The following is a 24,148-nucleotide window of genomic DNA, read 5'->3' as shown; positions in this document are numbered from 1 at the left end:
ATACAGGATCTTGTTACTTGGATGGACAAGAATGCTTAATTTGAGAATTCACAGTATCTAAAGTCCCAAGAACATTATTCTTTCAGATGAGTAAGCACAGGGAACCCTGAAAGTAAATGGAAATCATCCTCCTAAATGTGACAGTCATAGAATATTCCCACTGTAATATCAGATGCCAAGATTTTATTTAACATTTTCTGTAAATAGTTTAAAAGCAAAAAAAATTACACATAATTTTACTAACTCACCAGCTGTCGCCTGTTCTTCTTCCATGTTTCTGCTTTTCTCTTTGAGTTCATATTCTGAAATGCTAATTTACAAAACAGTTATTAGATAATAAATGCATTTAAGAAAGACTGATAAGATTCTATGAGAATAACTATTTTGTATCTTTAGAATGTCTAGAAACAAATACTTGATTATAACTGGAAATGGGAAAATGATAATAACTACTGTCCAATTTGCAACTGAAAATCATGTAAGTAGGACACATGATCAGCAATTCTAATTTAGAACTTGCTAAAAGTTTTACGGACTGATCTGAGATCAGCAGCACTTACTGTTGCAGCTGGCAACGTATATTCAGTTAAGGGCAATGTTTTTTTAAGCAACAAGTGAAGAATCCAAGAACTGCAGAGGAATTTTACATTTGTAGAATAAAACACTGATGTGGATGTGTCACCAAGTCATGTTGATGAACAACTTTACTCTTATGAAAAGCTTCATGAGATTGTCACTGACTTAAGTAAGTTGGCACATGAAACCCATGTCCTTCTGCAAGAGTGTTATTTAACTTCACTAAAGCTGTTATGAGAATTAAAATACAGATACATCACATTATGTGTATTTGTATCTGTGTACAAATGTGCAAAAATACATTAATACTGCAGAAATCATAATTTCTTTCCTGTGAAATGCTTCCATGTCCCAGGGAACAGGCATTTCCAGTTTTCCAATTAAAGCAATCAGCCTAACGAATCTTGCTCACCCCAGCAGAAATAAATTATGATGCAGCATAGCTGCAGCTCAAAACTATTTAAACATTTAAACTAGGACACCTTATACTTACAGAAGTCACTTGGTGGGTTGTGTGTAAGGTTCCTGTAGAACTCTGTTCTGTGAGCTTTCTTTAAACCTGTGCATAGCCCAAAATCAGATAGTTTTACATGACCCTAAAAAAAAAATAATCAGAGAAAACATAATTTAGAAAGGTAGTGCTTGAAAAAGAAAGTTTTAATAACTGCATGTGCCTTCTCAGGCCATGATGCACTTGCACAGGCCAAGTAGGGAAATGATGCTTGAATCTTGGTGTACTGAGAGACTATGTTTTCTCTCAAACAGGTTACTGCCCCCTGGGAATGGCTACCTCTACAATTCTGCAACAGCTGAGGGCAGCTAGTTTGCCTGGGTTTGTTTTGAACTGGATACCACTAAGACTGAGAAAGCCTTCAGGACAAAATTCCTGTTGATTTTGGTAACCTGGCTTTATTCAGTTTCCAGACATCAGTGCTAGATAGTCTACAGACTTGTGTATGATGCTTACTGGGTCCACTTCATGGCTCACTATAGTCAGTCTAACAGAGTGTTTCCACTGGTGAGCGGGTAATAAAATGAGATAACTGTAGGAATTGAACTGGTTATTTAGCACTGTCTGAATGTTTCATGCTTTCATTTGTTTTGAAGTAACTATGTGTAAGAGTTTTTAATGTGTATGAATATGAGCATCTGGACACCCTAAGTGGGCTTGCCTTGAAAGGGCTTTCCAACAACAAAAGGTAATTTTGCTTAAAGTATATTGGTGTTCTACAAGGAAAGGACCATTTTCTGCCTTTACTCCAGCTAGTTTCAATCATTGGTGTGGCACTGCTAGTTCCCACCGATTAGCACCACTATAAATGGCATTATCTGCAGACTGAGATGTTTAAAGCATAGGCAGTTTACATGCACATTACATGCCTTGGCATCCAGCAGAAGATTATCCGGTTTAATATCTCTGTGGATGAATCCTAGCTGGTGAATAGCATCTATGGCCAACACAGTTTCAGAAATGTAAAACTGTGTCTCCTCTTCTGACAAGGTGTCTTTCTTCATTAGTAAGGTCATCATGTCACCTAATCAAAAGAGAAGAAAATACAGCTTAGAAATCAGAACATTTTAATCACAGGGCTAATTCTGCGTGAAACCCCAGTAGAATCCAAATTTAACTTTGTAACTGGCCTTATAGCTACTAATTATAAAACTATTACTGCGAGGACCTACAAACCCAACATCCTTTATTAGTAAACTGGATGTAAAACTGTTGAAAATCCTAAATGGGAATTTTTAATTGGATAGCCCAGGAAGATATAGTGAATTTTAACACATAATACATGTATTGCACAAATAAACTGTTTGAACAAGAGCTTCTTTTTGTTTTTACTGTTAATAGCTTCAGCAGTAAAAAGCAGAACATTGGATTAGAATAATTATTTAATCCAAGTCTATTTTAACACCCTTTCATAATCTTTCTCCTTCTCCTAAAAATCAGGAACAGTTACATTACTGGGACTTCATTTAAAACAGTGCTAAAATTTTTATTATCACAAATTACACAGTATGCTTGTTTATAACATTTTACAAAGCTGACAAGAAAAGCTAAGGAAAAAGTACTTGTATCACCTAACACCACAATATACAGCTTACCTCCAGGTAAGAACTCCATGATTAGGTAAAGATTTCTTTTATCCTGAAAGCTGTAAAACATTTTCACTACCCAGGCTCCATCTGCTTCAACCAAAATATCTCTTTCTGCTCGAATATGGGCCACCTAAAATTTTTTTAAAATTACTATTATTAAAGGACAACTTAAATATTTCAACAAGGAACACTGTATTATATTCCTAGTCCTACAATACATTTTCATGATCTTTAGCAAAAAACCTATTTTCTATGCTCTTTTCATACTCATATTTTTCATAATTTTTTATTAGATCCCTCAAAGTCCTCACAAAATACCCACCAGAAACCCACAGAAGTCAACTCAATATTGAAAGTAACCATTCACACAACTTTGCAGAAGTAATCTCTAGAAACACAAGGCATAGCTTGTTAAGCTGTTTTTGTTTGTTGGAAGAACTGACAAAACTGGTGGAAAAGTGCAATTCCCTTTTTTTACTATATCCTAAAATGAAATTGGAATATTCAAAAAATTTGAGCTGACCATCACAGAGCTTTATACAGTAGCATCACAGAATCATCTAGGTTGGAAAGGACCTTGAAGATCATCTAGTCCAACCTTTAACCTAGCATTAGCAGTTTCCAACTACACCATATCCCTCAGCGCTATGTCAACCCTACTCTTAAACACCTCCAGGGATGGGGACTCCACCACCTCCCTGGGCAGCCCATTCCAACACCGAACAACCCGTTCTGTAAAGAAATACTTCCTAATATCCAGTCTAAACCTTCCCTGGCGCAACTTGAGGCCATTCCCTCTTGTCTTATCGCTCATTACTTGGTTAAAGAGGCTCATCCCCAACTCTCTGCAACCTCCTTTCAGGTAGTTGTAGAGGGCGATGAGGTCTCCCCTCAGCCTCCTCTTCTCCAAACTAAACAACCCCAGTTCCCTCAGCCGCTCCTCGTACGACATGTGCTCCAGACCCTTCACCAGCTTCGTTGCCCTTCTCTGGACACACTTGAGTAATTCAATGTCCTTTTTGTAGTGAGGGACCCAAAACTGAACACAGTAATCGAGGTGCAGCCTTACCAGTGCCAAGTACAGGGGCAAGATCACTTCCCTGTCCCTGCTGGCCACGCTATTTCTGATACAAGCCAGGATGCCATTGGCCTTCTTGGCCACCTGGGCACACTGCTGGCTCATGCTTAGCCTGCTGTCAATCAACACCCCCAGGTCCCTCTCTGACTGGCAGCTCTCCAGCCACTCCTCCCCAAGCCTGTAGCGCTGCTGGGGGTTGTTGTGGCTGAAGTGCAGCACCCGGCATTTGGCCTTATTGAAGCTCATACAGTTGGCCTTAGCCCATCGCTCCAGTCTGTCCAGATCTCTCTGCAGAGCCTCCCTACCCTCGAGCAGATCAACACTCCCACCCAACTTGGTGACATCTGCAAACTTACTGAGGGTGCACTCGATCCCCTCGTCCAGATCATCAATAAAGATGTTAAACAGGAGTGGCCCCAAAACCGAGCCCCGGGGGACACCACTCATGACTGGCTGCCAACTGGATTTAACTCTGTTCACCACAACTCTCTGGGCCCGGCCATCCAGCCAGTTTTTTACCCAGCAAAGCGTGCAATCATCCAAGCCTCGAGCAGCCAGTTTTGCCAGGAGAATGCTGTGGGAAACAGTGTCAAAGGCCTTACTGAAGTCGAGGTAAACAACATCCACAGCCTTTCCTTCATCCAATAAGCAGGTCACCCTGTCGTAGAAGGAGATCAGGTTTGTCAAGCAGGACCTGCCTTTCATAAACCCATGCTGACTGGGCCTGATCATCTGGTTGTCCCACATGTGTTGTGTGATGGTACTCAGGATGAGCTGCTCCATCAGCTTCCCAGGCACCAACGTCAAGCTGACAGGCCTGTAATTTCCTGGATAATCCTTCCGACCCTTCTTATAGACGGGCATCACATTGGCCAGTTTCCAATCTGTCAGGACCTCCCCAGTCAGCCAGGACTGCTGGTAAATGATGGAAAGCGGCTTGGCGAGCACCCCAGCCAGCTCCTTCAGCACCCTCGGGTGTATCCCATCCGGTCCCATAGACTTGTGTGTGTCTACGTGTCCTGGTTTAACCAGGATAGGGTTAAGTTTCCCCAGCAGTGGGGGGGGGAGCTCTAGACGAGTTATTCAGATACCATGCGAAGTCACATCCTGGCGCGTCACATTTTCCTGGTGCGGGAGTGTAGTGCACGCGGTGCACTGCTCCTCTCACTGCTGTATTTTGGTAGATATTTTGCTCTGTTCATTGCTATCACTATTACTGTTATTGTTATTGTTGTTGTTTGTTGTGTTGCTATTGCACTGTTGTATTAAACCTTTCCTTATTTCAGTCTTGGGGCTTTGTATTTCACTCCCTTTGTGGGGGAGGGGCAGCGGCCGCGTGGTCTCAGACCCCAGCAGGGGCTAAACCACCACAACTTTGGCGTTCCAACGTGAGGCTGGAGAAGACTGAAATAAGGACAAAAGGAGAAGTGTGTTAGAGCAATCTGTTAGGTGTAATTTTTCTGTTTTTACTTGTATTGTTTGATAAGAAATGTTTGCAATGCTGGGCAATTTGCTTGCGTGGTGGGGCTGGATTAATCCTCATATCCACTCTGTGCTCCTAGTGCTGGTGTTTGTTCTCGGTGGAAAATGTGTCAAGGGTCTTGTTCTGCTCTACTGGTTACTGTCTGCTTATAATGGGCTCGTTTCACTGCTTGTGGGGGTGAACCGATACCTGTTTGCTGCCTGGGCTTTTGTTTGAGGTCTCACCCCCTCTGTGGGTGAGCCAAGGGAAGAGATTCTCTCGGTTTTGGAGAGCTTCAGCTACCCCTGGAGTACCCAGGCCACTGTGTTTGCGGCACTGTGCTTTCTGAATGTCTGCCAGATGTTGTTTTGGGCCATGCGGTACTTCTCCAACAATAGCACCACCCGGAAACCTGCCTTGAGGGCAGATAGCTATAAATGGCTAGGTATGTGGGAGAAGATGGGCAAGTACCTGAGTGGTCACCCCCAACGTTCTGGGATTTTACTCCCGAACAAGTGCAGAGTCCTGATAAACTGGTGGAGTGTTTGGAAAAGGTGTGCTGCCAATCAGACAAACCCCGGGAGATGCAGCTCGCTGCGATGTGCTGGGGGCTTGCCCATGCTTACCGCATCGCCCTTAACACTGATCACTGCCCTCAAGGGGGAGAAAGAGCTGCAGGGTCTGAAAGTGAGCCTGCTGGTACAGCAGCTGGGCCAGGGGGACAGGCAGCGCCAGTACCGGTCACCTCCACCAGCACAGCAGCTACGCCGGAGGGACAAGCAGTACCAATATCAGTTGCCCCGATACGGAAAACCAAATATACCAAAAAATCCCCTCACAGTGCACAGGGTGATAATGAACCAGGCCCATCACGAGAGCAGGAGGAAGAGCCGGAGGTAATCATCCGATCTCTATCCCTAAGTGAGTTGCAAGATATGCGGAAGGATTTCAGCCGCATTGCAGGCAAGCAAATTTGCACCTGGTTGCTCCGGTGCTGGGATAGTGGAGCTGCTGGTTTTGAATTGGAGGGGAGAGAGGCCAAGCAGCTGGGACCTTTAGCCAAGCAGGCTGGTATTGACAAGGCAATAGGGAAACAGGGTCAAACCCTCAGCCTTTGGAAGCGACTCCTGCTCGCTGTGAGGGAGAGGTACCCCTACAAGGATGATGCTCTATGTCGGTTAGGCAAGTGGACCGACATGGAGAAAGGCATCCAAAACCTCAGGGAAATGGCTGTGTTTGACATGATCTATGGTGATCTGAATGATGAGCAGTCACCAATGGATCCAGATCAGATCCCTTGTACACAGCTGATGTGGCGGAAGTTCCTGCAAAGTGGACCAGAGGGACATTCCAAAGGATTAGCAGCAGCATCCTGGTGGCGAGACACTCAAGACAGTGGATGAAGTGACTATCCAGCTCCGGCAATATGAGGGAAGTCTCCCTTCCTCCCAACATGCTTTGGTTTCAGCCGTAGAGGAACTGTCTCAGAGGCTCCAGAAAGTGGAACAGGACATGTCCTATGTTCCACCTGCACGGGCCGATGTCTCAGCTATTAGAAGCAGGCGTTTCCCCACCCAAGAGAAGGGCAGTAGAAGGTACACACCACGGGGCACCCTGTGGTTCTTCCTCCGCGACAATGGGGAAAACATGAGAAGGTGGCATGGACAGCCCACTTCCGCCCTAGCTGCATGAGTACAGCAACTGAAAGGGAAGACCACCATGAAAGGGGAGTCTTCCAAGAGAGATGCAGCTCCAGTGTCCAGTCGGAAATCCCCCAGGTAGAATAGAATGGCCAACAGTATGCTTGACCCTCTTGAGGGGACCAGGAAGTCATTCCTGCAGGAGTCACTCTTAGATCAAGTGAGTGATGGTGAGCAGGATTAGAGGGGCCCTGCCTCCAGGCAGGTGGAGGAAAGGGATAATCGGATTTACTGGAAGGTGTGTATCCGATGGCCTGGCACATCAGAACCACAAGACTATAAGGCCTTGGTAGACACTGGCGCACAGTGCACCCTGATGCCATCAAGCCACAGTGGGGTTGAATCCATCTGCATCTCCGGAGTGACAGGGGGATCCCAACAGCTGACCCTATTAGAAGCTGAAGTAAGCTTAACTGGGAAGGACTGGCATAAGCACCCCATTGTGACTGGCCCAGATGCCCCGTGCTTCCTAGGTACAGATTACCTCAGGAGAGGGTACTTTAAAGACCCAAAAGGGTACCGGTGGGCCTTTGGTATAGCTGCCCTGGAGGAGGTTGAGCAATTGTCCACCTTACCCGGCCTCTCAGAGGACCCCTCGGTGGTGGGGTTGCTTAGGGTTGAAGAGCAGCAAGTGCCAATTGCTATTGGTGCACCGGCAGCAGTACCGTACTAACCGAGATTCCCTGGTCCCCATCCATCAGCTGATCCGTCGACTAGAAAACCAGAAGGTGATCAGCAAGACTCATTCACCTTTCAACAGCCCTATATGGCCAGTGAGAAAACCTAATGGCGAATGGAGACTGACCATGGACTACCGTGGCCTGAATGAAGTTATGCCAGCGATGAGTGCTGCAGTGCCAGACATGCTAGAGCTCCAGTATGAGCTGGAGTCGAAGGCAGCCAAGTGGTACGCCACGATTGACATCGCTAACGCGTTTTTCTCCATTCCAATAGCACCAGAGTGCAGGCCGCAGTTTGCGTTCACTTGGAGGGGTATCCCTGGAATCAATTGCCCCAGGGGTGGAAACACAGCTCCACCATTTGCCATAGACTGGTCCATACTGAACTGGAGAAAGGTGGGGCTCCAGAACACCTGCAGTTTATTGATGATATCATTGTATGGGGGGACACAGCTGAGGAAGTCTTTGAGAAAGGAAAGCAGGTAATTGAAATCCTTCTGAAGGCTGGTTTTGCCATCAAGTGACAGAAAGTTAAGGGGCCTGGAAGAGAGATTCAGTTCCTAGGAATAAAATGGCAAGATGGGCGTCGCCACATCCCAATGGAGGTGATAAACAAGATAACAGCCATGGCCCCACCAACCACCAAAAAAGAGACTCAATCTTTCCTGGGCGCTGTAGGGTTCTGGAGGATGCACATCCCAAACTACAGCCTGATTGTGAGCCCTCTCTACCATGTAACCCGCAAGAAGAACGATTTTAAATGGGGCCCAGAGCAACAACAAGCCTTTGAACAAGTTAAGCAGGAGATTACCCAGGCAGTGGCTCTCGGGCCAGTCCGGACAGGGCAGGAGATTAAGAACGTGCTCTACACCGCAGCCGGCGAGAATGGCCCTTCCTGGAGCCTTTGGCAGAGAGCAGATGGGGAATCCCGAGGCCGACCTCTAGGCTTTTGGAGCCGGGGATACAAAGGCTCTGAAGCTAAGTATACCCTGACTGAGAAGGAGATACTGGCAGCGTACGAAGGAATTCGAGAGAAGGAGATACTGGCAGCGTACGAAGGAATTCGAGCTGCCTCAGAAGTGGTCGGCACTGAGACACAGCTCCTCCTGGCACCTCGACTGCTGGTGCTGGGATGGATGTTCAAAGGAAGGGCTCCCTCCACACATCATGCAACAGATGCCATGTGGAGTAAATGGGTTGCGCTGATAACACAATGGGCTCGAATAGGGAACCTCGACCCCCCAGGATTAGTGGAAATGATCACAAACTGGCCAGAGAGCAAAGATGCTGGGATGTCACCAGAACAAGAGGTGAAACGTGCTGAGGAGGCCCCACCATATAACAAGCTGCCAGAGGAGGAGAAGCGATATGCCCTGTTCACTGATGGGTCTTGCCGCATTGTGGGAAAACATCGACAATGGAAGGCTGCAGTGTGGCATCCCACACGAGAAACCACTGAAGCTGTTGAGGGACAACGTGAATCGAGCCAGTTCGCAGAGGTGAAAGCCATCCAATTGGCTTTGGAGATTGCTGAGAGAGAAAAGTGGCCGAGGCTCTATATCTACACTGACTCGTGGGTGATGGCAAGTGCCCTGTGGATGTGGTTGCAGCAATGGAAACAGAACAACTGGCAACGCAAGGGCAGACCCATCTGGGCCGCTGAAGTATGGCAGGACATTGCAGCCCGGGTGGAGAACCTCGTTGTGAAGGTGCGCCATGTGGACGCCCATATACCCAAGAGTCGAGCCACTGATGAACATCAACACAACCAGCAGACGGACCAAGCTGCTAAGATCGAGGTGGCTCAGGTGGACTTGGACTGGCAGCATAAAGGTGAACTGTTCATAGCCCGGTGGGCCCATGAGACCTCGGGCCACCAAGGCAGAGATGCAACATACAGGTGGGCTCGAGATCGAGGGATGGACCTCACCATTGACACCATCGCAGAGATCATCCACGGATGTGAGACGTGTGCTGCAATCAAACAAGCCAAACGGGTGAAGCCCCAGCAGAATGAAGATCGATAGATGAAATATAAATATGGAGAGGCCTGGCAGATCGACTACATCACACTGCCACAGACCCGCCGAGGCAAGCGCCACGTGCTCACAATGGTGGAAGCAACCACTGGGTGGCTCGAAACTTATCCAGTGTCCCACGCCACCGCCTGAAATACCATCCTGGGCCTTGAAGAGCGAGTCCTGTGGCGACACGGCACCCCAGAGAAGATTGAGTCGGACAACGGGACTCACTTCCGAAATAACCTCATAGATGCCTGGGCACAAGAACACGGCATCGAGTGGGTCTACCACATCCCCTACCACACACCAGCCTCCGGGAAGATCGAGCGCTACAATGGACTGTTAAAAACTACATTGAGAGCAATGGGGGGCGGAACCTTCAAACACTGGGACACACATCTGACAAAGGCCACTTGGTTAGTGAACACAAGAGGATCTGCCAGCCGAGCTGGCCCGGCTCAGTCAAAACTTCCACGTGTTGTGGACGGGAATAGAGTCCCTGTGGTGCGCATGAGGGACCTGCTGGAAAAAATGGTCTGGGTTAGTCCTGCGCCGGGCAAAGGCAAACCCATCCACGGGATTGTTTTTGCTCAAGGACCTGGGTGCACCTGGTGGGTGATGCAGAAGGATGGAAAGGTCCGATGCGTACCACAAGGGGACTTGATTGTGGGTGAAAACACACCGTGAGTTATACTGTGCTTTTGTTAATTTTTCTTTGTCAATGCTAATTGCTAAGTGGCAGCTGGATGTGACGCACGTGGTATAGAATAAAGGGGTGGATTATGTCCTGGTTTAACCAGGATAGGGTTAAGTTTCCCCAGCAGTGGGGGGGGGGGGCAGCTCTAGCCGGGTTATTCAGACACCATGCGGACGTCACATCCTGGCGTGTCACATTTTCCTGGCGTGGGAGCGCGGTGCACGCGTGGTTTTGTACATCTGCTCCTCTCACTGCTGTATTTTGGTAGATATTTTGCTCTGTTCATTGCTATCACTATTACTGTTATTGTTGTTGTTTGTTGTGTTGCTATTGCACTGTTGTATTAAACCTTTCCTTATTTCAGTCTTGGGGCTTTGTATTTCACTCCCTTTGTGGGGGAGGGGCAGCGGCCGCGTGGTCTCAGACCCCGGCAGGGGCTAAACCACCACACTACGTGATGCAGTAGGTCACTGACTGTCTCCTGGATTGCGGGGGGGTCGTTCTCCCAGTCTCTGTCTTCTGGCTGAGGAGGCTGGATTCCCTCAGTACAACTAGTCTTGTTATTCAAGATTGAGGCAAAGAAGGCATTAAGGACCTCAGCCTTCTCCTCATCACTTGTTACCATGTTTCCTCCCGCATCCAGCAGGGGATGGATACTCTCCCTAGTCTTTCTTTTGCTGTTGACATACTTATAGAAACATTTCTTGTTATCCTTGATTGTTGAAACCAGAGTAATTTCCAGCTGGGCTTTAGACCTCCTGATTTCTGCCCTGCATAGCCTCACAGCCTCTTTGTAATCACTGTGAGTGGCTAGTCCCTTCTTCCAAAGGCTGTAAAATTTCCTTTTCTCCCTGAGTTGCAACCAAAGCTCCCTGTTCAGCCAGGGGGGTCTTCTCTGTCGCCGGCTTCTCTTACAGCACCTGGGGACTGCCTGTTCCTGAGCCATTAACACTTCCTTCTTAAAGAGTGCCCAGCCTTCCTGGACCCCTATACCCTTCAGGATTGTCTCCCAAGGGATCCTTTCAAGCAGGTGCCTAAACAAGACAAAGTCAGCCCTTTTGAAGTCCAGGATGTCAGTTCTGCTTAGCCCTCCCCTGGCCTCTCTAAGAATAGAGAACTCTATTATTTCATGATCACTGTGCCCTAGTCGTCCTCCGACCGCCACATCATCCACCAGTCCTTCTCTGTTCACAAAGAGGAGATCCAGCAGGGCACCTTCTCTGGTCGGTTCTCTCACCAGTTGCGTCAGGAAGTTGTCTCCCACACACTCCAGGAATCTCCGGGCCTGGTCTCGCTCTACTGTGCTGTATTTCCAGCAGATGTCTGGGAAGTTAAAGTCTCCCACAAGAACAAGGGCAAACGATCGTGAAATTTCTCCTAAATACCTATAGAATATTTCATCCACCTCTCTGTCCTGGGTGGGTGGCCTATAGTAGACTCCTACTACAACATCTGCCCTGTTGGCCTTCCCTCTGATTCTAATGCAAAGACACTCTACCCTGTCTTCGCCACACTTGTGCTCAAGGCAATCATAACAGCCCCTAACATACAGCGCCACCCCACCACCTCTCCTTCCTTGTCTGTCCCTTCTAAAGAGCTTGTAGCCATCAACAGGCGCACTCCAGTCATGGGAGACATCCCACCATGTTTCTGTAATAGCCACAACATCATAATTTTCCTGTTTCATCATGGTTTCAAGCTCCTCCTGTTTGTTACCCATGCTGTGTGCATTGGTATACATGCACTTCAGATGGGCTGATGTTTTCCCCCCTTCAAATCTAGATTAAAGCTCTGTCAATGAGCCCAGCTAACTCCTGCCCCAAGATCCTCTTCCCCCTATGGGACAGATGCATTCCATCTAATGCCAAAAGGTCTGGTGCCCTGTATACCAACCCATGATTGAAAAATCCAAAGCCCTGATGGTAACACCAGTCTTGGAGTCACAAGTTCATCTGTTGAGTTCTCCTGTATTCTTTTTCATCCATCCCTCCAACTGAAGGGATGGAGGAGAACACAATTTGTGCCCCCGACCCCTTAATCACTTTCCCCAAGGACCTGAAATCTCTCTTAATTGCTTTAGGACTTCTAGTAATGTCGTCACTACCTACTTGAAAAACCAGGAGAGGGTAGTAGTCCTTGGGTCTCACTAGAGCGAGGGGTTTTGCCTTGAGGTCCTTGATGCGGGCCCCAGGGAGGCAGCAGACTTCCCTATGAAACGGGTCCGGTCTGCATATGGGGCCTTTGGTACCCCTCAGAATGGAGTCACCCACTACCATGACTCTTCTGGGGTTCTTTTTAGAACTGGTTTTAATACCTGGTCTAGAATGACCCGGCCTTGGTGGACCTTGGTCTTCCTCCTTGTTTGTCTCATTTCCTTCCTCCTTCTCTTCCTCACTCAAAAGTTCCAGGGCCCTGAATCTATTGTGAAGGGATACCATGGAGGGTGAGGGAGGTCGGGAGAGGATCTTCCTGCCTCCCCGAGCAGGGACCTGTTTCCAGCCTCCATCTCTTAGGTCCCCTCCTTCTGCCTGGTAGCAAGAGGTTGAGGGATTACCTGCCTCGTTTGGAACCTCCATTTGCTCCTGTTGCTTTAGGGGTGCTAGGGTGTTACTCCACCAATCAAGTTCCCTTTCACACTCCCTAATACTTCTTAATCTCTCGACCTCTTCTTTGAGTTCCACCACCAGGCTGAGCAGGTCATCCAGCTGATCACAGCGCACACAGGTGTTATCACTGGTGCCTTCCGACAGGACTGACAGTCTCAGACACTCCCTGCAGCCCTGAACCTGGACCGCTGCATGTTTGCGTGGCAGTTCCGTCTGGGTCGCCACGTTCTTTCTGGTGGTGGTTTTGATCCGAGTGGAGACCATGGTTCAGTCTACTCATGGAGGACGATAAGAGAAACTAGCTCAGATAGGCTCTAGAGCCCGGAGATAGACTGCGCCCTGTCCGCTCGCCCTGCCTGCACGAACTGCCACACAAACTGACACGCCTCACCCTTCTGACGCGCCACGCCCAATACTTCCATACTGCAAGCTCAGACAAAAATTTAATGTGCAACTCAAGATGCAAACGCTGACAAAATTATTGGAAAAGGCCAGAGCTGATCTTAAAGAATGCAAGAACCAAGAGGTAAAATGATATATGAATTATGATTACTGTCAGAAGTTACCAGATTTCTCATGTATGTATACAAAGAAACAAAGAGCTAATAGCTACTTCTATACAGGTATCTCACAGTTTAAACCTGGTGAGATAAGCCTGGGGAAACTACTCTAGCAAGAGTGAGTGTCTAAACTAATTACTTCCTGCAAAAACCCAATTCCTCCATCACTGTGAAGAGATAAATGCCTGACAGTGAACTACTGTCTAGTTCCTAAACCCACATTGTACACAGAAACTGCTCCTATGGGCATTCATGGCAAACCTTACTTGAACTGTACAGCAAGTGCCTTAGCCAAGTGGGAAAAGGGCCCTTACAGATGACAGCAGACAGCAATGCGCTCAGTGGCCAGTATTAAAACAGTGTAAAAATGGTAAGGGTCTTGGGCTGTTTAAGCAGAAGGGAAAGGGAAGTGAAGATGGAGCCATTCCTCCAAGTGATGCGCATGAAGCTGGCCCAGAACTGATATGGTCACCACTGCTGTTGATGTTCCCAAACTCACTTGCCCAAGACCAACATCTGACCTTGCTCAGGATATTCCAGTCCCAGCTGAGGCTTTGAAAAATGTATGGAGAGCCGCTACCCCATGAATTCACTGGTAACTAAGAATAATGGAGATTGGAGGAGGGGTGTGTGTTTCACTAGAAGGTACCCTCATCCTGAAGGCAAACAAAAGACATGCGTGGAAAAATATTTCTTGACAGCTGTAAGATTTTCATTATTCATATACCAGGAAGCTTTCTCTGGAGAGAAAGTATGTACCACTATTCCAGCTTTGAGGGCTATTTCCAATAAGCAGCAAACAGTCTTCTGCATGTCTTCCCCAATTCTACTGGCCAGGAACATCTTAACATGTATCTACTCTTTTCACATGGTTTCATAGGGCAATGGGTTCCCTCTCTGTAGGAGACACTCCAACTTTGATTTATCTCTCTCTGTTCTCATTAGAAAATATTTCTTTCCACCTTCCACTCCTCAACATAGATATATTAAAACCTTTCTTAAAAAACAGCCACGGTATCACCCAGTGCTAGCAGGCTTGAATAACAATCTTAATTTTCTTGTATTTGTGTCCTATGTTGCTTTCCATTGAACAAACCAGGCAATGAAAATTACAGCAGATAAACATTTTGCAGGGAAGATTACTATCCCAAACTAAATGGAGAGTGTGAGCTCAGCCTCCTTGCCACATCAGGTTATGAAATGGCAGCAGGGCTTCAACAAGAGGGCCACACACATCCTGGCTGCTGTGCAGAACATGCTGCTCCTCTGGTTCCCTATATTCAGAGCATGGGCTTGAGAAGACAAAAAGTCTGCATCAGGAAGAAAATTAAGTACAAGTACCACTGCAGGGAAATGTAATACAAGAGCAAATGATGGGTAAGGTTTGGGCTGGTAAGGAAAAGTCCTCTTATCTGCCCTTTTGCCTGAGACATCCACACTTGATTTCTTTGCTTTGTGGTGCTAAAGTACTTCTTGTGTCCTACCAGGAATTCAGAGTGAAGTGTTAACTAAAAAGTAAAAGCAAAATCCAACCCAAACTAACAAGACCCAACTAAAAAGCAAAATAAAGCCAATGAACAGTGTGACATCTGTTGGTAACTAACCAACAAAAGAAAACATTAAATCCTCTCAGTTTTTACTTTGGCACAGTATTACTCTTCAAGAAGGATTTTTCTTGAATGCAGTTTACAGATTAAGTACTATAAAGGTCTGCATTGATAAAGGAAGGGAGAAAGAAAAATAAACATCTTTGTCACTATTGCAAATTGGTTGTAAATGAAACATTTTTTAAAATGCTGTTACAGGACCTTATTTCCTAACTTCTACTTATTCTTTTGTGGTAACAACTTATTCTAATGTGGTAACAACTCCATAGATGTTTTGGACTACTATAAAGCCCCATTACTGAGGCTTTTGAAGTGGAAAATATTACCAAATAGTATCTGCCACAAAGAAATTTGGCAATTTTCTAGACAGCGTAAGCTTGAAATCTAGGAGACTTATACAACACAAACCTGCTCTTTCTCCAGCATATCTGCTTTTCTTAGTATCTTCATTGCATAAATATGACCCGTGTCCTTCTTCTGAACAAGGCGTACCTATAATGAGAAATATAACCCAATCAGTCTTCTCTACCTCAGAAACTAGATCTCAGCGTGGAATCTACTGGAAGGCCCAAAAAAATACTGGAAGGCATGGAAAAGTTCTTTTGTTAAACATTTGAAAACACATGATAAAATGTACGTGTACATGTATAACACTAGTAATGAACAGAGAGTTTGAAGTAGTTATTGTTTTAGGAAAAGTCAGCAGGCACAGTAAATTCCAGGTAGCTGTGAGATTGTGTATGCTAGAATTCAGGAACAGATACAACTGTGATGTGACACCGGGCAGGGAAGATATTTACAGAGAGAAGCTGTGCAAGTGCAAATCCATCATTTCAGGGGGCCATGTGGGCAACATCCGTTTCAGAAGCAGTGGGAAACTAAGGGCCTTCCCAGGGGCCTTGAGAAATCGATGCATGTAATTCATTACTGGACTTATCAGTCTCACACAATTACTCAAATAGCTATTCTTCGGCAATAAAACTCCCCAATCGGAACTTTTTATTCTGTAATTAAAATGTTTCATTTTAATGTTAAATCCAATTTTAATATCCTGTTCAAGCAAGAATACCACAAACCTCCCCAAATGCTCCTCTTCCTATAACTTTCAAAGACTCAAAGTCATCCAAGCCAAGTCTAGTCCTCTTCAGTCGCAGAAATTCTGTTTCTTTGCGAGCGTGTTGTGACCTACGCAGTTTTTTCTAAGGAGACACATACGCAGAAATTTGTAAGTCATTTGACAGTAGAAAGTCAAGATATACGTATTCCTGTGAAGTATTCTCTCTCTCATTAGTATTACAAAGGAAATGTAAAAGGAAAAGACTTTCTGAATTTCTCAACGTATGATGCATGAGCACAGTCTTTTTATAAAAGAGGCCTCAGGCCAATTTCACTTTTTTAGGGGGTTGTTTTAATTTTTTTATTACCTAGCTATAAAGAAGCAGCAATAAAAAAGTAATGAAGAAAAAAAAAATCATACTGGTTCGAAGTATATCAGTCCAAAGGCCAAAGTTTGGGGCAGTGTGAAGCATGAAACCTGTACCCCACTGGAAAGAGTGATGACAGGCAACAAGGAGCCTAAGAGGCAGCAGAGATCCAACTTACACAGTCTATAGCAAAATCCATTTGGTTTATAGCAGGCAAACACTTGTATTTGAAAGAAAAATCTGTCCAAATCCTGTCATATTTTTTTTTTCTACAAAAATATCAGTGGGATTAAATCTGAGAGAAGACAAGTACCAACCTATGCTCCCAAAGATACCGAGAAGATCTCAGAGGCTGCTAACGAGATCCATCAACCTGCCAGATTTTGTACTAGGATGACAGCATCATTTAAAACCACAAGATGGCATTACGCATCAACACTCGCTTTTCCCTCTTCCCAGGAGCCACACAGACTCAGAAATCACTAAGGCACTGTTCCTACTTATTTCCCTGCCTATCCTGAAGGCAGTACAGGCAGCTATGGTGTGATGGACCTCAGAAAAGCAATTTACCATCCAAAGTTTTGAGAGATGACAACCGGACAGAGATCCCTCATCTGTATCCAAATGGAGCAAGGGTGTGCCCCATTTATTAAATCAGGAAAAAATGGTTCAGCATTTTGCTTTCTACCCACTTCTTCCAAGCACATTGCACCTTTTTTTTCTTGCCAGATATAATGGCAAACAATTTTAATCTTTGAAACGCATGCTATATACTTGCTGTGGCCATATGTCTCATAAGGACTAAGGGTGGCATGAAAAGCCTTAGCTATTGCAAGTATCATTCACAGCTTCCCTAATAAGTTATTTACAGGGGCAACATTCATTTACAAAATAAAACCTAATGTCATGCTAGCTAATGTTTCTGTAAGTTCCTCAAATGTCAATTTGAAGTAGTGAGAAAAAAGCAGTCTCTTCAAAGTACTTAAGTAGTATTTACCTCCTCATCTGCAAGGCCTTCCTCTTCCATAGCCACTTCCAGCTTCTTCTGCCTGCAAAGGGGAGAAATAGAAGATTGTTTTTTTATTATTAAAACAAACATACACTACAGAAAGAAAATGCCTTTGCTTCACATATTCCAGATACCAAAGAATTTGTCTCTAATGGAAATTTGAAGACTTACTGCCCACTCCATCCATTTACTCATTTGTGACCAAAGCTGTTGATAATGTGCAAGCAAATTAAAGCACATATTTATGTATTTGCCGAATTGAGCATTAAAGGTCCAAACATATAATCACTCTAATGACTTCTATTTCTTCATACAATCTTGTTGAAGTAAAGCTGGTTTTATCAGTTAGGATTAAAATCAGAATAAAGAAGGTTTTTTTTGCACCATTTCAATCTCAGCTCTACCCCCAACACCTCAGCCAGCTCCAGGTTTCACCTCCAGTCCCCCCAGCCTTGCTGACCTCTCCCTGGTCACACACCTGGTCCTGCTCCCCTTACTCTCATGCCAACTAACTCTACCTCCTGGATTCATCGCTGTCTCCTCCCAGTGTCCTGCCTGGGCCAGGGCTCACCAATCCCAGGGCTTCTCCAGCTGGTGCCATGCCAGGCTGGGAGGGTCTGAGCAGGGAGTGAAGCCTGGGAGCACCCCACAGACAGCGGGGGCTCAGCACATGGCAACATGTCCAATGGACCCCTCTTTCCACCCATGGGATGCTTCTTTATGACTGTCAGGGTACAACTTTCAGAAAGCTGGTTAGCCATTAGCAGTGGCCAAGAGTTTCAAGGCTGGGTGCCAAGCTGCTGGTGTCTTTCTGCACTTTGGGAAGTACAGCAGGATCCCCTAAGTTAAAGGCCCTCGGTAGACAGTCTATTTTCCTAACTAGAAGAAACTCAGTTACAGGGGATAACAACTAAGTATGATGAAGAGAAACCCTGCTGCTCAGCTGAAAACCCCTCAATTGAAAACATATTACCAGGGGAATGATAATTTCACATGCTGATGACAATCTGAAACACAACATTCATTATAATCAAATGCTTGGTGCTTTGACACTTAATTCAAGTAGAACTTCACCACATCTGAGGCAGAACTGGGCACCAATGAGAGAAGTTAAAGTGGAGATGACCAACACATACTCCCACACAAGGAATACCAGTCAACACCACCCAAGGAGAATTTAGAGGTGGGTATTAGATTATCCCCTGAATTCTTCCTGCCCACCCAAGAGCCTCTCAAACCTTCCATCACCAACCCTATGAAATTTACTGCCCCTTATTTCCACCCCAGGCCACCCTCAGCTCTGCCTCCTTTCCTTACCCCATTACCCTGTCAAACGCCTCTCTTATCAGTCCTGTTCCCTACCTCCTATACACTTCCTTCTGCAGGGTTTATGAGTCTTGGCATAAGCTCCATGCTGAACAGACACCACAAGCCACTTGCCTTACACAAACTCAAGTTATCACCCATCAGCAGCTCTGCAACATCTACCTCTGTAGAGTTTATTCCTTGTGGCACACGTAGAGGAATGAGGTCACCAGCCCCACATGCAGAAGTAGAAACCTCACACATGCTGCAAAATAAGACCCTGCACAGAGTGGTTTCCCCAAAGTAGTAATAATCTGATGAGAATGTCAAAAGTGGAGGTCACTCAGTGGCCACTCAGTGACTGCTTGGTGCAGTAGCAGGGGATGTTCACAGGTTTACCAGCACAGCCAGCAGCTGAAAGGTAGCCTCTGCCCTTTGTGCCCTTTGGGGATTAGCTCCTTGCTACCAAGTACAGAAAAACTGAGAACTGCTCCATGCACGGGGATCAAAGTACCCTTGAACAAACACCACCAAAAGTCAACCAAGAAAAGCTGAAGAGGGGTGAGAGGAAGCAGAGCCAGTACCTGGTCTCTCTCTCTTCGTGCTGTATAATTAGATTGCTGTAGAAGTTCTCCAGTGTAAGTTTGGCCACCGTCACTCTCTCCCGGGTGTGGTTACTCATGGGAAAGGATGTTGTAGTCCCTGCAGTCATCGCCATGGTAACATGTACTGAGACAGAGCATGTCAAATCATTACTCACTTGGAAAAAAAAAAAAAAGATTTAAAAAAATACTCCTTTTTCCCATCTCAAGCTCCAAATTCTTAGATGCTATAGAATTCACAGGAAAGGGACTGCTCTTTAGACATAATAAACTTCATTAAAAAAACCTGTATTATAAAATTATCCCAAGATAGCAGGAGGACTTAATACCCACTCTCTAAAAAAATAACAACATGTTGGCAAAACAAAGGGTGAATCATAGCAAAGAATTATGCAGCCTAGGGGCAGCTCACCCAGCAGTGCTTGTCCACAAATGAGGAAAATGTACCTCCAGAGGACCTGAGTTCAGCGTGGTGGAGGGAAGAGGTGGCAGAGCATGAAAAGTAAAAGGCAAAAGTGAGAGGAGGACCAGGCAACTCCCACAGCTGGACATGTCACAACTCTGAGAATTTCAGACTCTAGAACTTCTAGATGCTACCAAAAGGACAGGATAAAATGAGAAAATAAATGGACAAAAACCCTAATCCCATCCAGAGGAGAAGCTATTTCAAGGATAGAAGACAGCCATCAAATATCTTTGAATTTTAAAGCCACTTAAAATTACATGTGGATTTCTAGAAGTCATCACATGAAAACAAAATAATGGAATTGTGGTTATTTTAAATTGAAAACTTCTGTTGCTTTTTTTTGTTTGGTTGCTTTTCTAAAGCAACAACCAACCACTAAGAATAGAAAACCCTTCCTCACCACAAGGCCATTAGGTAACCAGTCTTTCCATTTGTTTCCTTTCCTTTTCCTTTCCTGTTGTGTTGCCAATGAAATGAGCATTTTCTGGAGCAGTTGTTCCTTACAGAACTCCCTGTGTTCAGATTCTCAAACTGGGGGAGAATCTTCTATGTGGCTGTAAATAGGATACCCATGTAGATAAAGTACTTATAGATCAGGGCACATGGTCACTGAGCACTTAAAAACTGTGAAGAAAGAGAAAAGAAGAAAGCCTGCTCTCTTTGATAGCTTTCATCCTGAACACAAAGAACTTGGATGTACTAGAAGAATGCTTTTAATGCTGGGAAAAGACATCTTAGGGCAGTCCTGAGTCCCTTGCAGCTGGTCTAGGGAAGCCAGAGGAGATTAAAAAAAAAAAAGCACACTTTGTTCTAAGACTGCCTGCCCTATGTGGGTTGAGGCACTTTAGGAGGGCTTCACAGAGGGGAGCCACGAATAGCAGCATCTCAGCCCCACACCCCTTTGTTCAGGTTGTTTTGGGGTTGGTTTTGGAAAATTACACAGAAGTACATACACTTCCTTTTGATTATTTACATAATCCTCATATTTCACCAGGGGATTCTAAGGAAGACAAATCCCAAATTAGGCTTATGATCTTCAAGGAGATCCTAATGCCTTTTAAGGTGAATTGATTCAAAGTTTCATACAGAAGAAAACTTGGCACATTCGTATCAGAGCAGGAAGATTGCTTAACTCTGCTCTGCATTTTTTGTTTTGGATTTACCTGCTACCCTCTGTGAGGACAGCATTTTATCTTGTGGATTTTTAATTGGATTTGGTGCAACAATAAGGTATTTGTTGCCAGAAACATAGCTGCTGTGTCACAAATAAAGGTGTTTTACAGCATTATGTACATATTATTTTAGCTGTATATTTTGGACTGTGCAAGACACCAGAGTTCTGAGAATAAAAATGTATATCTTTACATATACAAAGAGGTTTTAATAGCACTACAGCTGCTTTAAGATGTCAGTATTTCTATTTTTTAATCAATCTTTTATCCCCTTTGATTTTCTACTAAAGAAAGATGAGAGCTTTCAACTCTTAATAGTCTTTACTAAAAATTAAAGGGTTCTATTCTTCACACAAAGATGTACCCTTTCTCCAAAAGCCGGGAGAACTTAGCACCACTCTCCCTGTTGCGTCTGTTGTACAATATTACACTCTTTCGCCCTTGATAGGTGGGAAAAGATAAATATAAAACAGGTATCTGAGAGCAAAACCTACAGCATGTTGACACAGCCAAATCAAACAGAGCAACTGTGGACCACTCACTGACATCTGTGATTAAATTATTTCAAGAAATGACCTAATAGAGTAAAAACCCACCTTCTGATCATTTTGGAGTGTCAGGATAGCGTAGCATTAACCCAGGCTTGAAATGGATTAATCTTTACTTAAGGTATGAGTGCACTCTAACATTGGCAAGCAACAGGATATTTATCTTTTGCAAATCTTGTATTCCTGGTAGGATAAAATAACACTGCAATTTTATTGCCTGTTAATTTGTTTTCCCCATGCTCCTATACTCACAAATGCAGATGTTACCAAATGGCAAATCTAAGTCACTTGATTTTATTAAGCCTGTAAAAAGGAGGTAACAATTCTGGCACTAGCACACTATGCCATAAATAGCAGGGCTGACCCTCACTGTGGTTCTACAGTAGGGAAATATAGACTAGAACCCAACCTGTAAACTAGTGAGCTCAGAGAAAGCTATTTACCATCATACCATGGCATAAGCCCACCAAAGTATGAGGGATACATCACCACAAGTGTTTGCTTCCAGCATCCCGTGAATCCTATGCACACCCCACCAGCCCTGCCTCTGGACCACACCGTACCACAGCACATTTCCTTGAGATAGAATTTACTTTACATTTGCTCAGTTTGCAATTGGTGTCCCCAGTTAGTTCTGTCACCATGAGAAAAAAAAAAAACCACAAACCCAACAAAAAAAACCAAAAACAACACAACACACACCAAAAAGAAATTTGTAAAACCAAGAAATGCCCTAAGCTCTTTGGGTTCCCCAAAGTGGAAAAGAGCACAGACCTGGCAGAAGACACAAGGTATCCCACAAAATCCTATGTCAACTCACAGACAAGAAAACCCCTTCATCCTTTTTCCTCCCACCTCTCTGCAACTAATAAACCCCCAAACAAAGCACAAATCCACATCCCGAACAAAATATTCAGTTAGGAGTAACCAAGTCAAGTCCTTAAGCATGACCTTTATAAACAAATGATACCGGAGGGGAGGGGGGGCGGGATGGAAGAAGCTTCAAAATGAGGCCTTTTATTGATAGCACACTACTTATGCTGACCTCACCACATTAACAGGAGTGTTTTTAAAAGGTGCCACCCACACTGCTTGAAAATGTCCTCAAAAACCTATTAATTCACCAAAATTCATGCCATTTACATAACGGAACCATTCTACTCCTGCTGTATCACCAGCCTTGCATTAGACTCCCTAGACCACAAAAAAGGTCATATTAAACCAGCCAGCCATATTTGGCCAAAACTCCTCTGGCTGACAAAGACCAAAGACCTTTCTTTCTGAAGGGCCTGTTACTTCAGAACACAATGATACACCACCGGCTGTGAACGAGAGACAAATGAAACTGATCTAATCGACAGGACACACTGAGCAGCGCACAGCCCGCAGGACAATGTCTTGGAGCTGCCAGAAGCAGAGACGCCATATCTGCTGCTTGGCCCAGAAATCCAGCCTGCACCTCCTGGATGGATGGCTGAGCTCACAGTACAAGCCCTTCTCCTGATGCCTGCTCATCATCAGCAGCAAGCACCTATGGCATGGGGATGAGGAGCTACAGATGTGGGGCAACCAAGGAAAATCTTGCCCCCAGAGGCAGGTGGGACAGCAGCATAGCAGGGAGGAGCTGAAGGATGTTCCTGAAGAATGAGGGAGAGGAAGGTACAGCAGCAGAAAGGGGACAGCTAACAAACTGGAGTTTTCAAAACTCTCCTCTAAGCAAGTCTCTCCTGATCCACCACAGAATAGAACAGAACAATTTCAGTTGGTAGGAAAATGCTGCCTGGTCAAAGCATAAATTCGATCTTTTTATTCCCAGATCTCTCCCAACTGGGAAGCAGAGAAAGGCCACACAGTGTTTACTACAATTTCAATTTGCACTCCCATCTATCACAACAGCTTTAAGTCAAACCCTCAACTGATTCTCCTGAAAGAGTTTCCACTGTTGAAAACCCCACACCCAACTTCTGTTGCAAAACTGGTAACTCAAAACTCATGTCCTCTCTGGGGCACTTCTTGGCAGCTCCAACATTGTCATTGATGTTTTCGTATTAGACTATCAGATTAAGACTCTGGTTACTGAGAACAAAATCACCGAGGCATCCAATCCCACCTGCTACAACAACTCAGAAGAGGAAAGAGGGAAGAAATCAAGGCACCTGGAGAACTGTTCTCCCCTGAAAGAAACACTTGTCACTTTGTGGGATCACTTTCTGATCAGGAAGGGATGAGAACACAAAATCCAAACCTCTCGCAAGTTGTCTCCAGCCTGCACAGCTCCGGCTCTGGGCATCCAGGGTGCATGAAGGTAAGGCAGAGCACAGAGCTATTGCTTGGCAGGAAGGAAGGATGGAGATTTGACACCCTCGGTAATTTTAAAGTCTATTTCTATATATCCAGGTAGCTCTAGACTTTAAGGAGAAAAGCATAACAAGGGATGAAACAGGATCCCCACACAGTTGTGCTACAAGTTCTCCAGAAATTCCCTTTATTACCCCATGGCATAGTTTCCAGCCTGTAAAATAGTGCAAGAGAGCA

At 45.1% G+C, this 24,148-nt stretch overlaps 1 protein-coding gene across 8 annotated transcripts in view; it reads right to left on the bottom strand.

Annotated features, from left to right (window-relative positions):
- Nucleotides 1-24,148, bottom strand: part of STK38L (serine/threonine kinase 38 like) — a 60,238-nt gene that overhangs the window by 10,704 nt on the left and 25,386 nt on the right. For 4 of the 8 annotated variants that reach the window (XM_074826471.1, XM_074826470.1, XM_074826469.1 and 1 more), the window contains 8 exons: nucleotides 19,410-19,554; nucleotides 17,509-17,560; nucleotides 16,164-16,286; nucleotides 15,496-15,579; nucleotides 2,683-2,806; nucleotides 1,957-2,111; nucleotides 1,070-1,172; nucleotides 249-310 (listed from right to left, as the gene is read on the bottom strand). In XM_074826471.1, coding sequence (XP_074682572.1) covers nucleotides 249-310; nucleotides 1,070-1,172; nucleotides 1,957-2,111; nucleotides 2,683-2,806; nucleotides 15,496-15,579; nucleotides 16,164-16,286; nucleotides 17,509-17,560; nucleotides 19,410-19,543 — 837 coding nt within the window. In that variant the 5' untranslated portion in view covers nucleotides 19,544-19,554. Of the gene's footprint in view, nucleotides 1-248; nucleotides 311-1,069; nucleotides 1,173-1,956; nucleotides 2,112-2,682; nucleotides 2,807-15,495; nucleotides 15,580-16,163; nucleotides 16,287-17,508; nucleotides 17,561-19,409; nucleotides 19,585-19,839; nucleotides 19,886-24,148 lie in introns of all 8 variants that reach the window. The other 4 variants (XM_074826472.1, XM_074826468.1, XM_074826473.1 and 1 more) reach the window with 2 other exon arrangements.

Source organism: Strix aluco, chromosome 5 (assembly GCF_031877795.1).
Source record: "Strix aluco isolate bStrAlu1 chromosome 5, bStrAlu1.hap1, whole genome shotgun sequence".
NCBI classification, from domain to species: Eukaryota; Metazoa; Chordata; class Aves; order Strigiformes; family Strigidae; genus Strix; species Strix aluco.
This window is presented reverse-complemented; position numbering and strand designations above follow the sequence as displayed.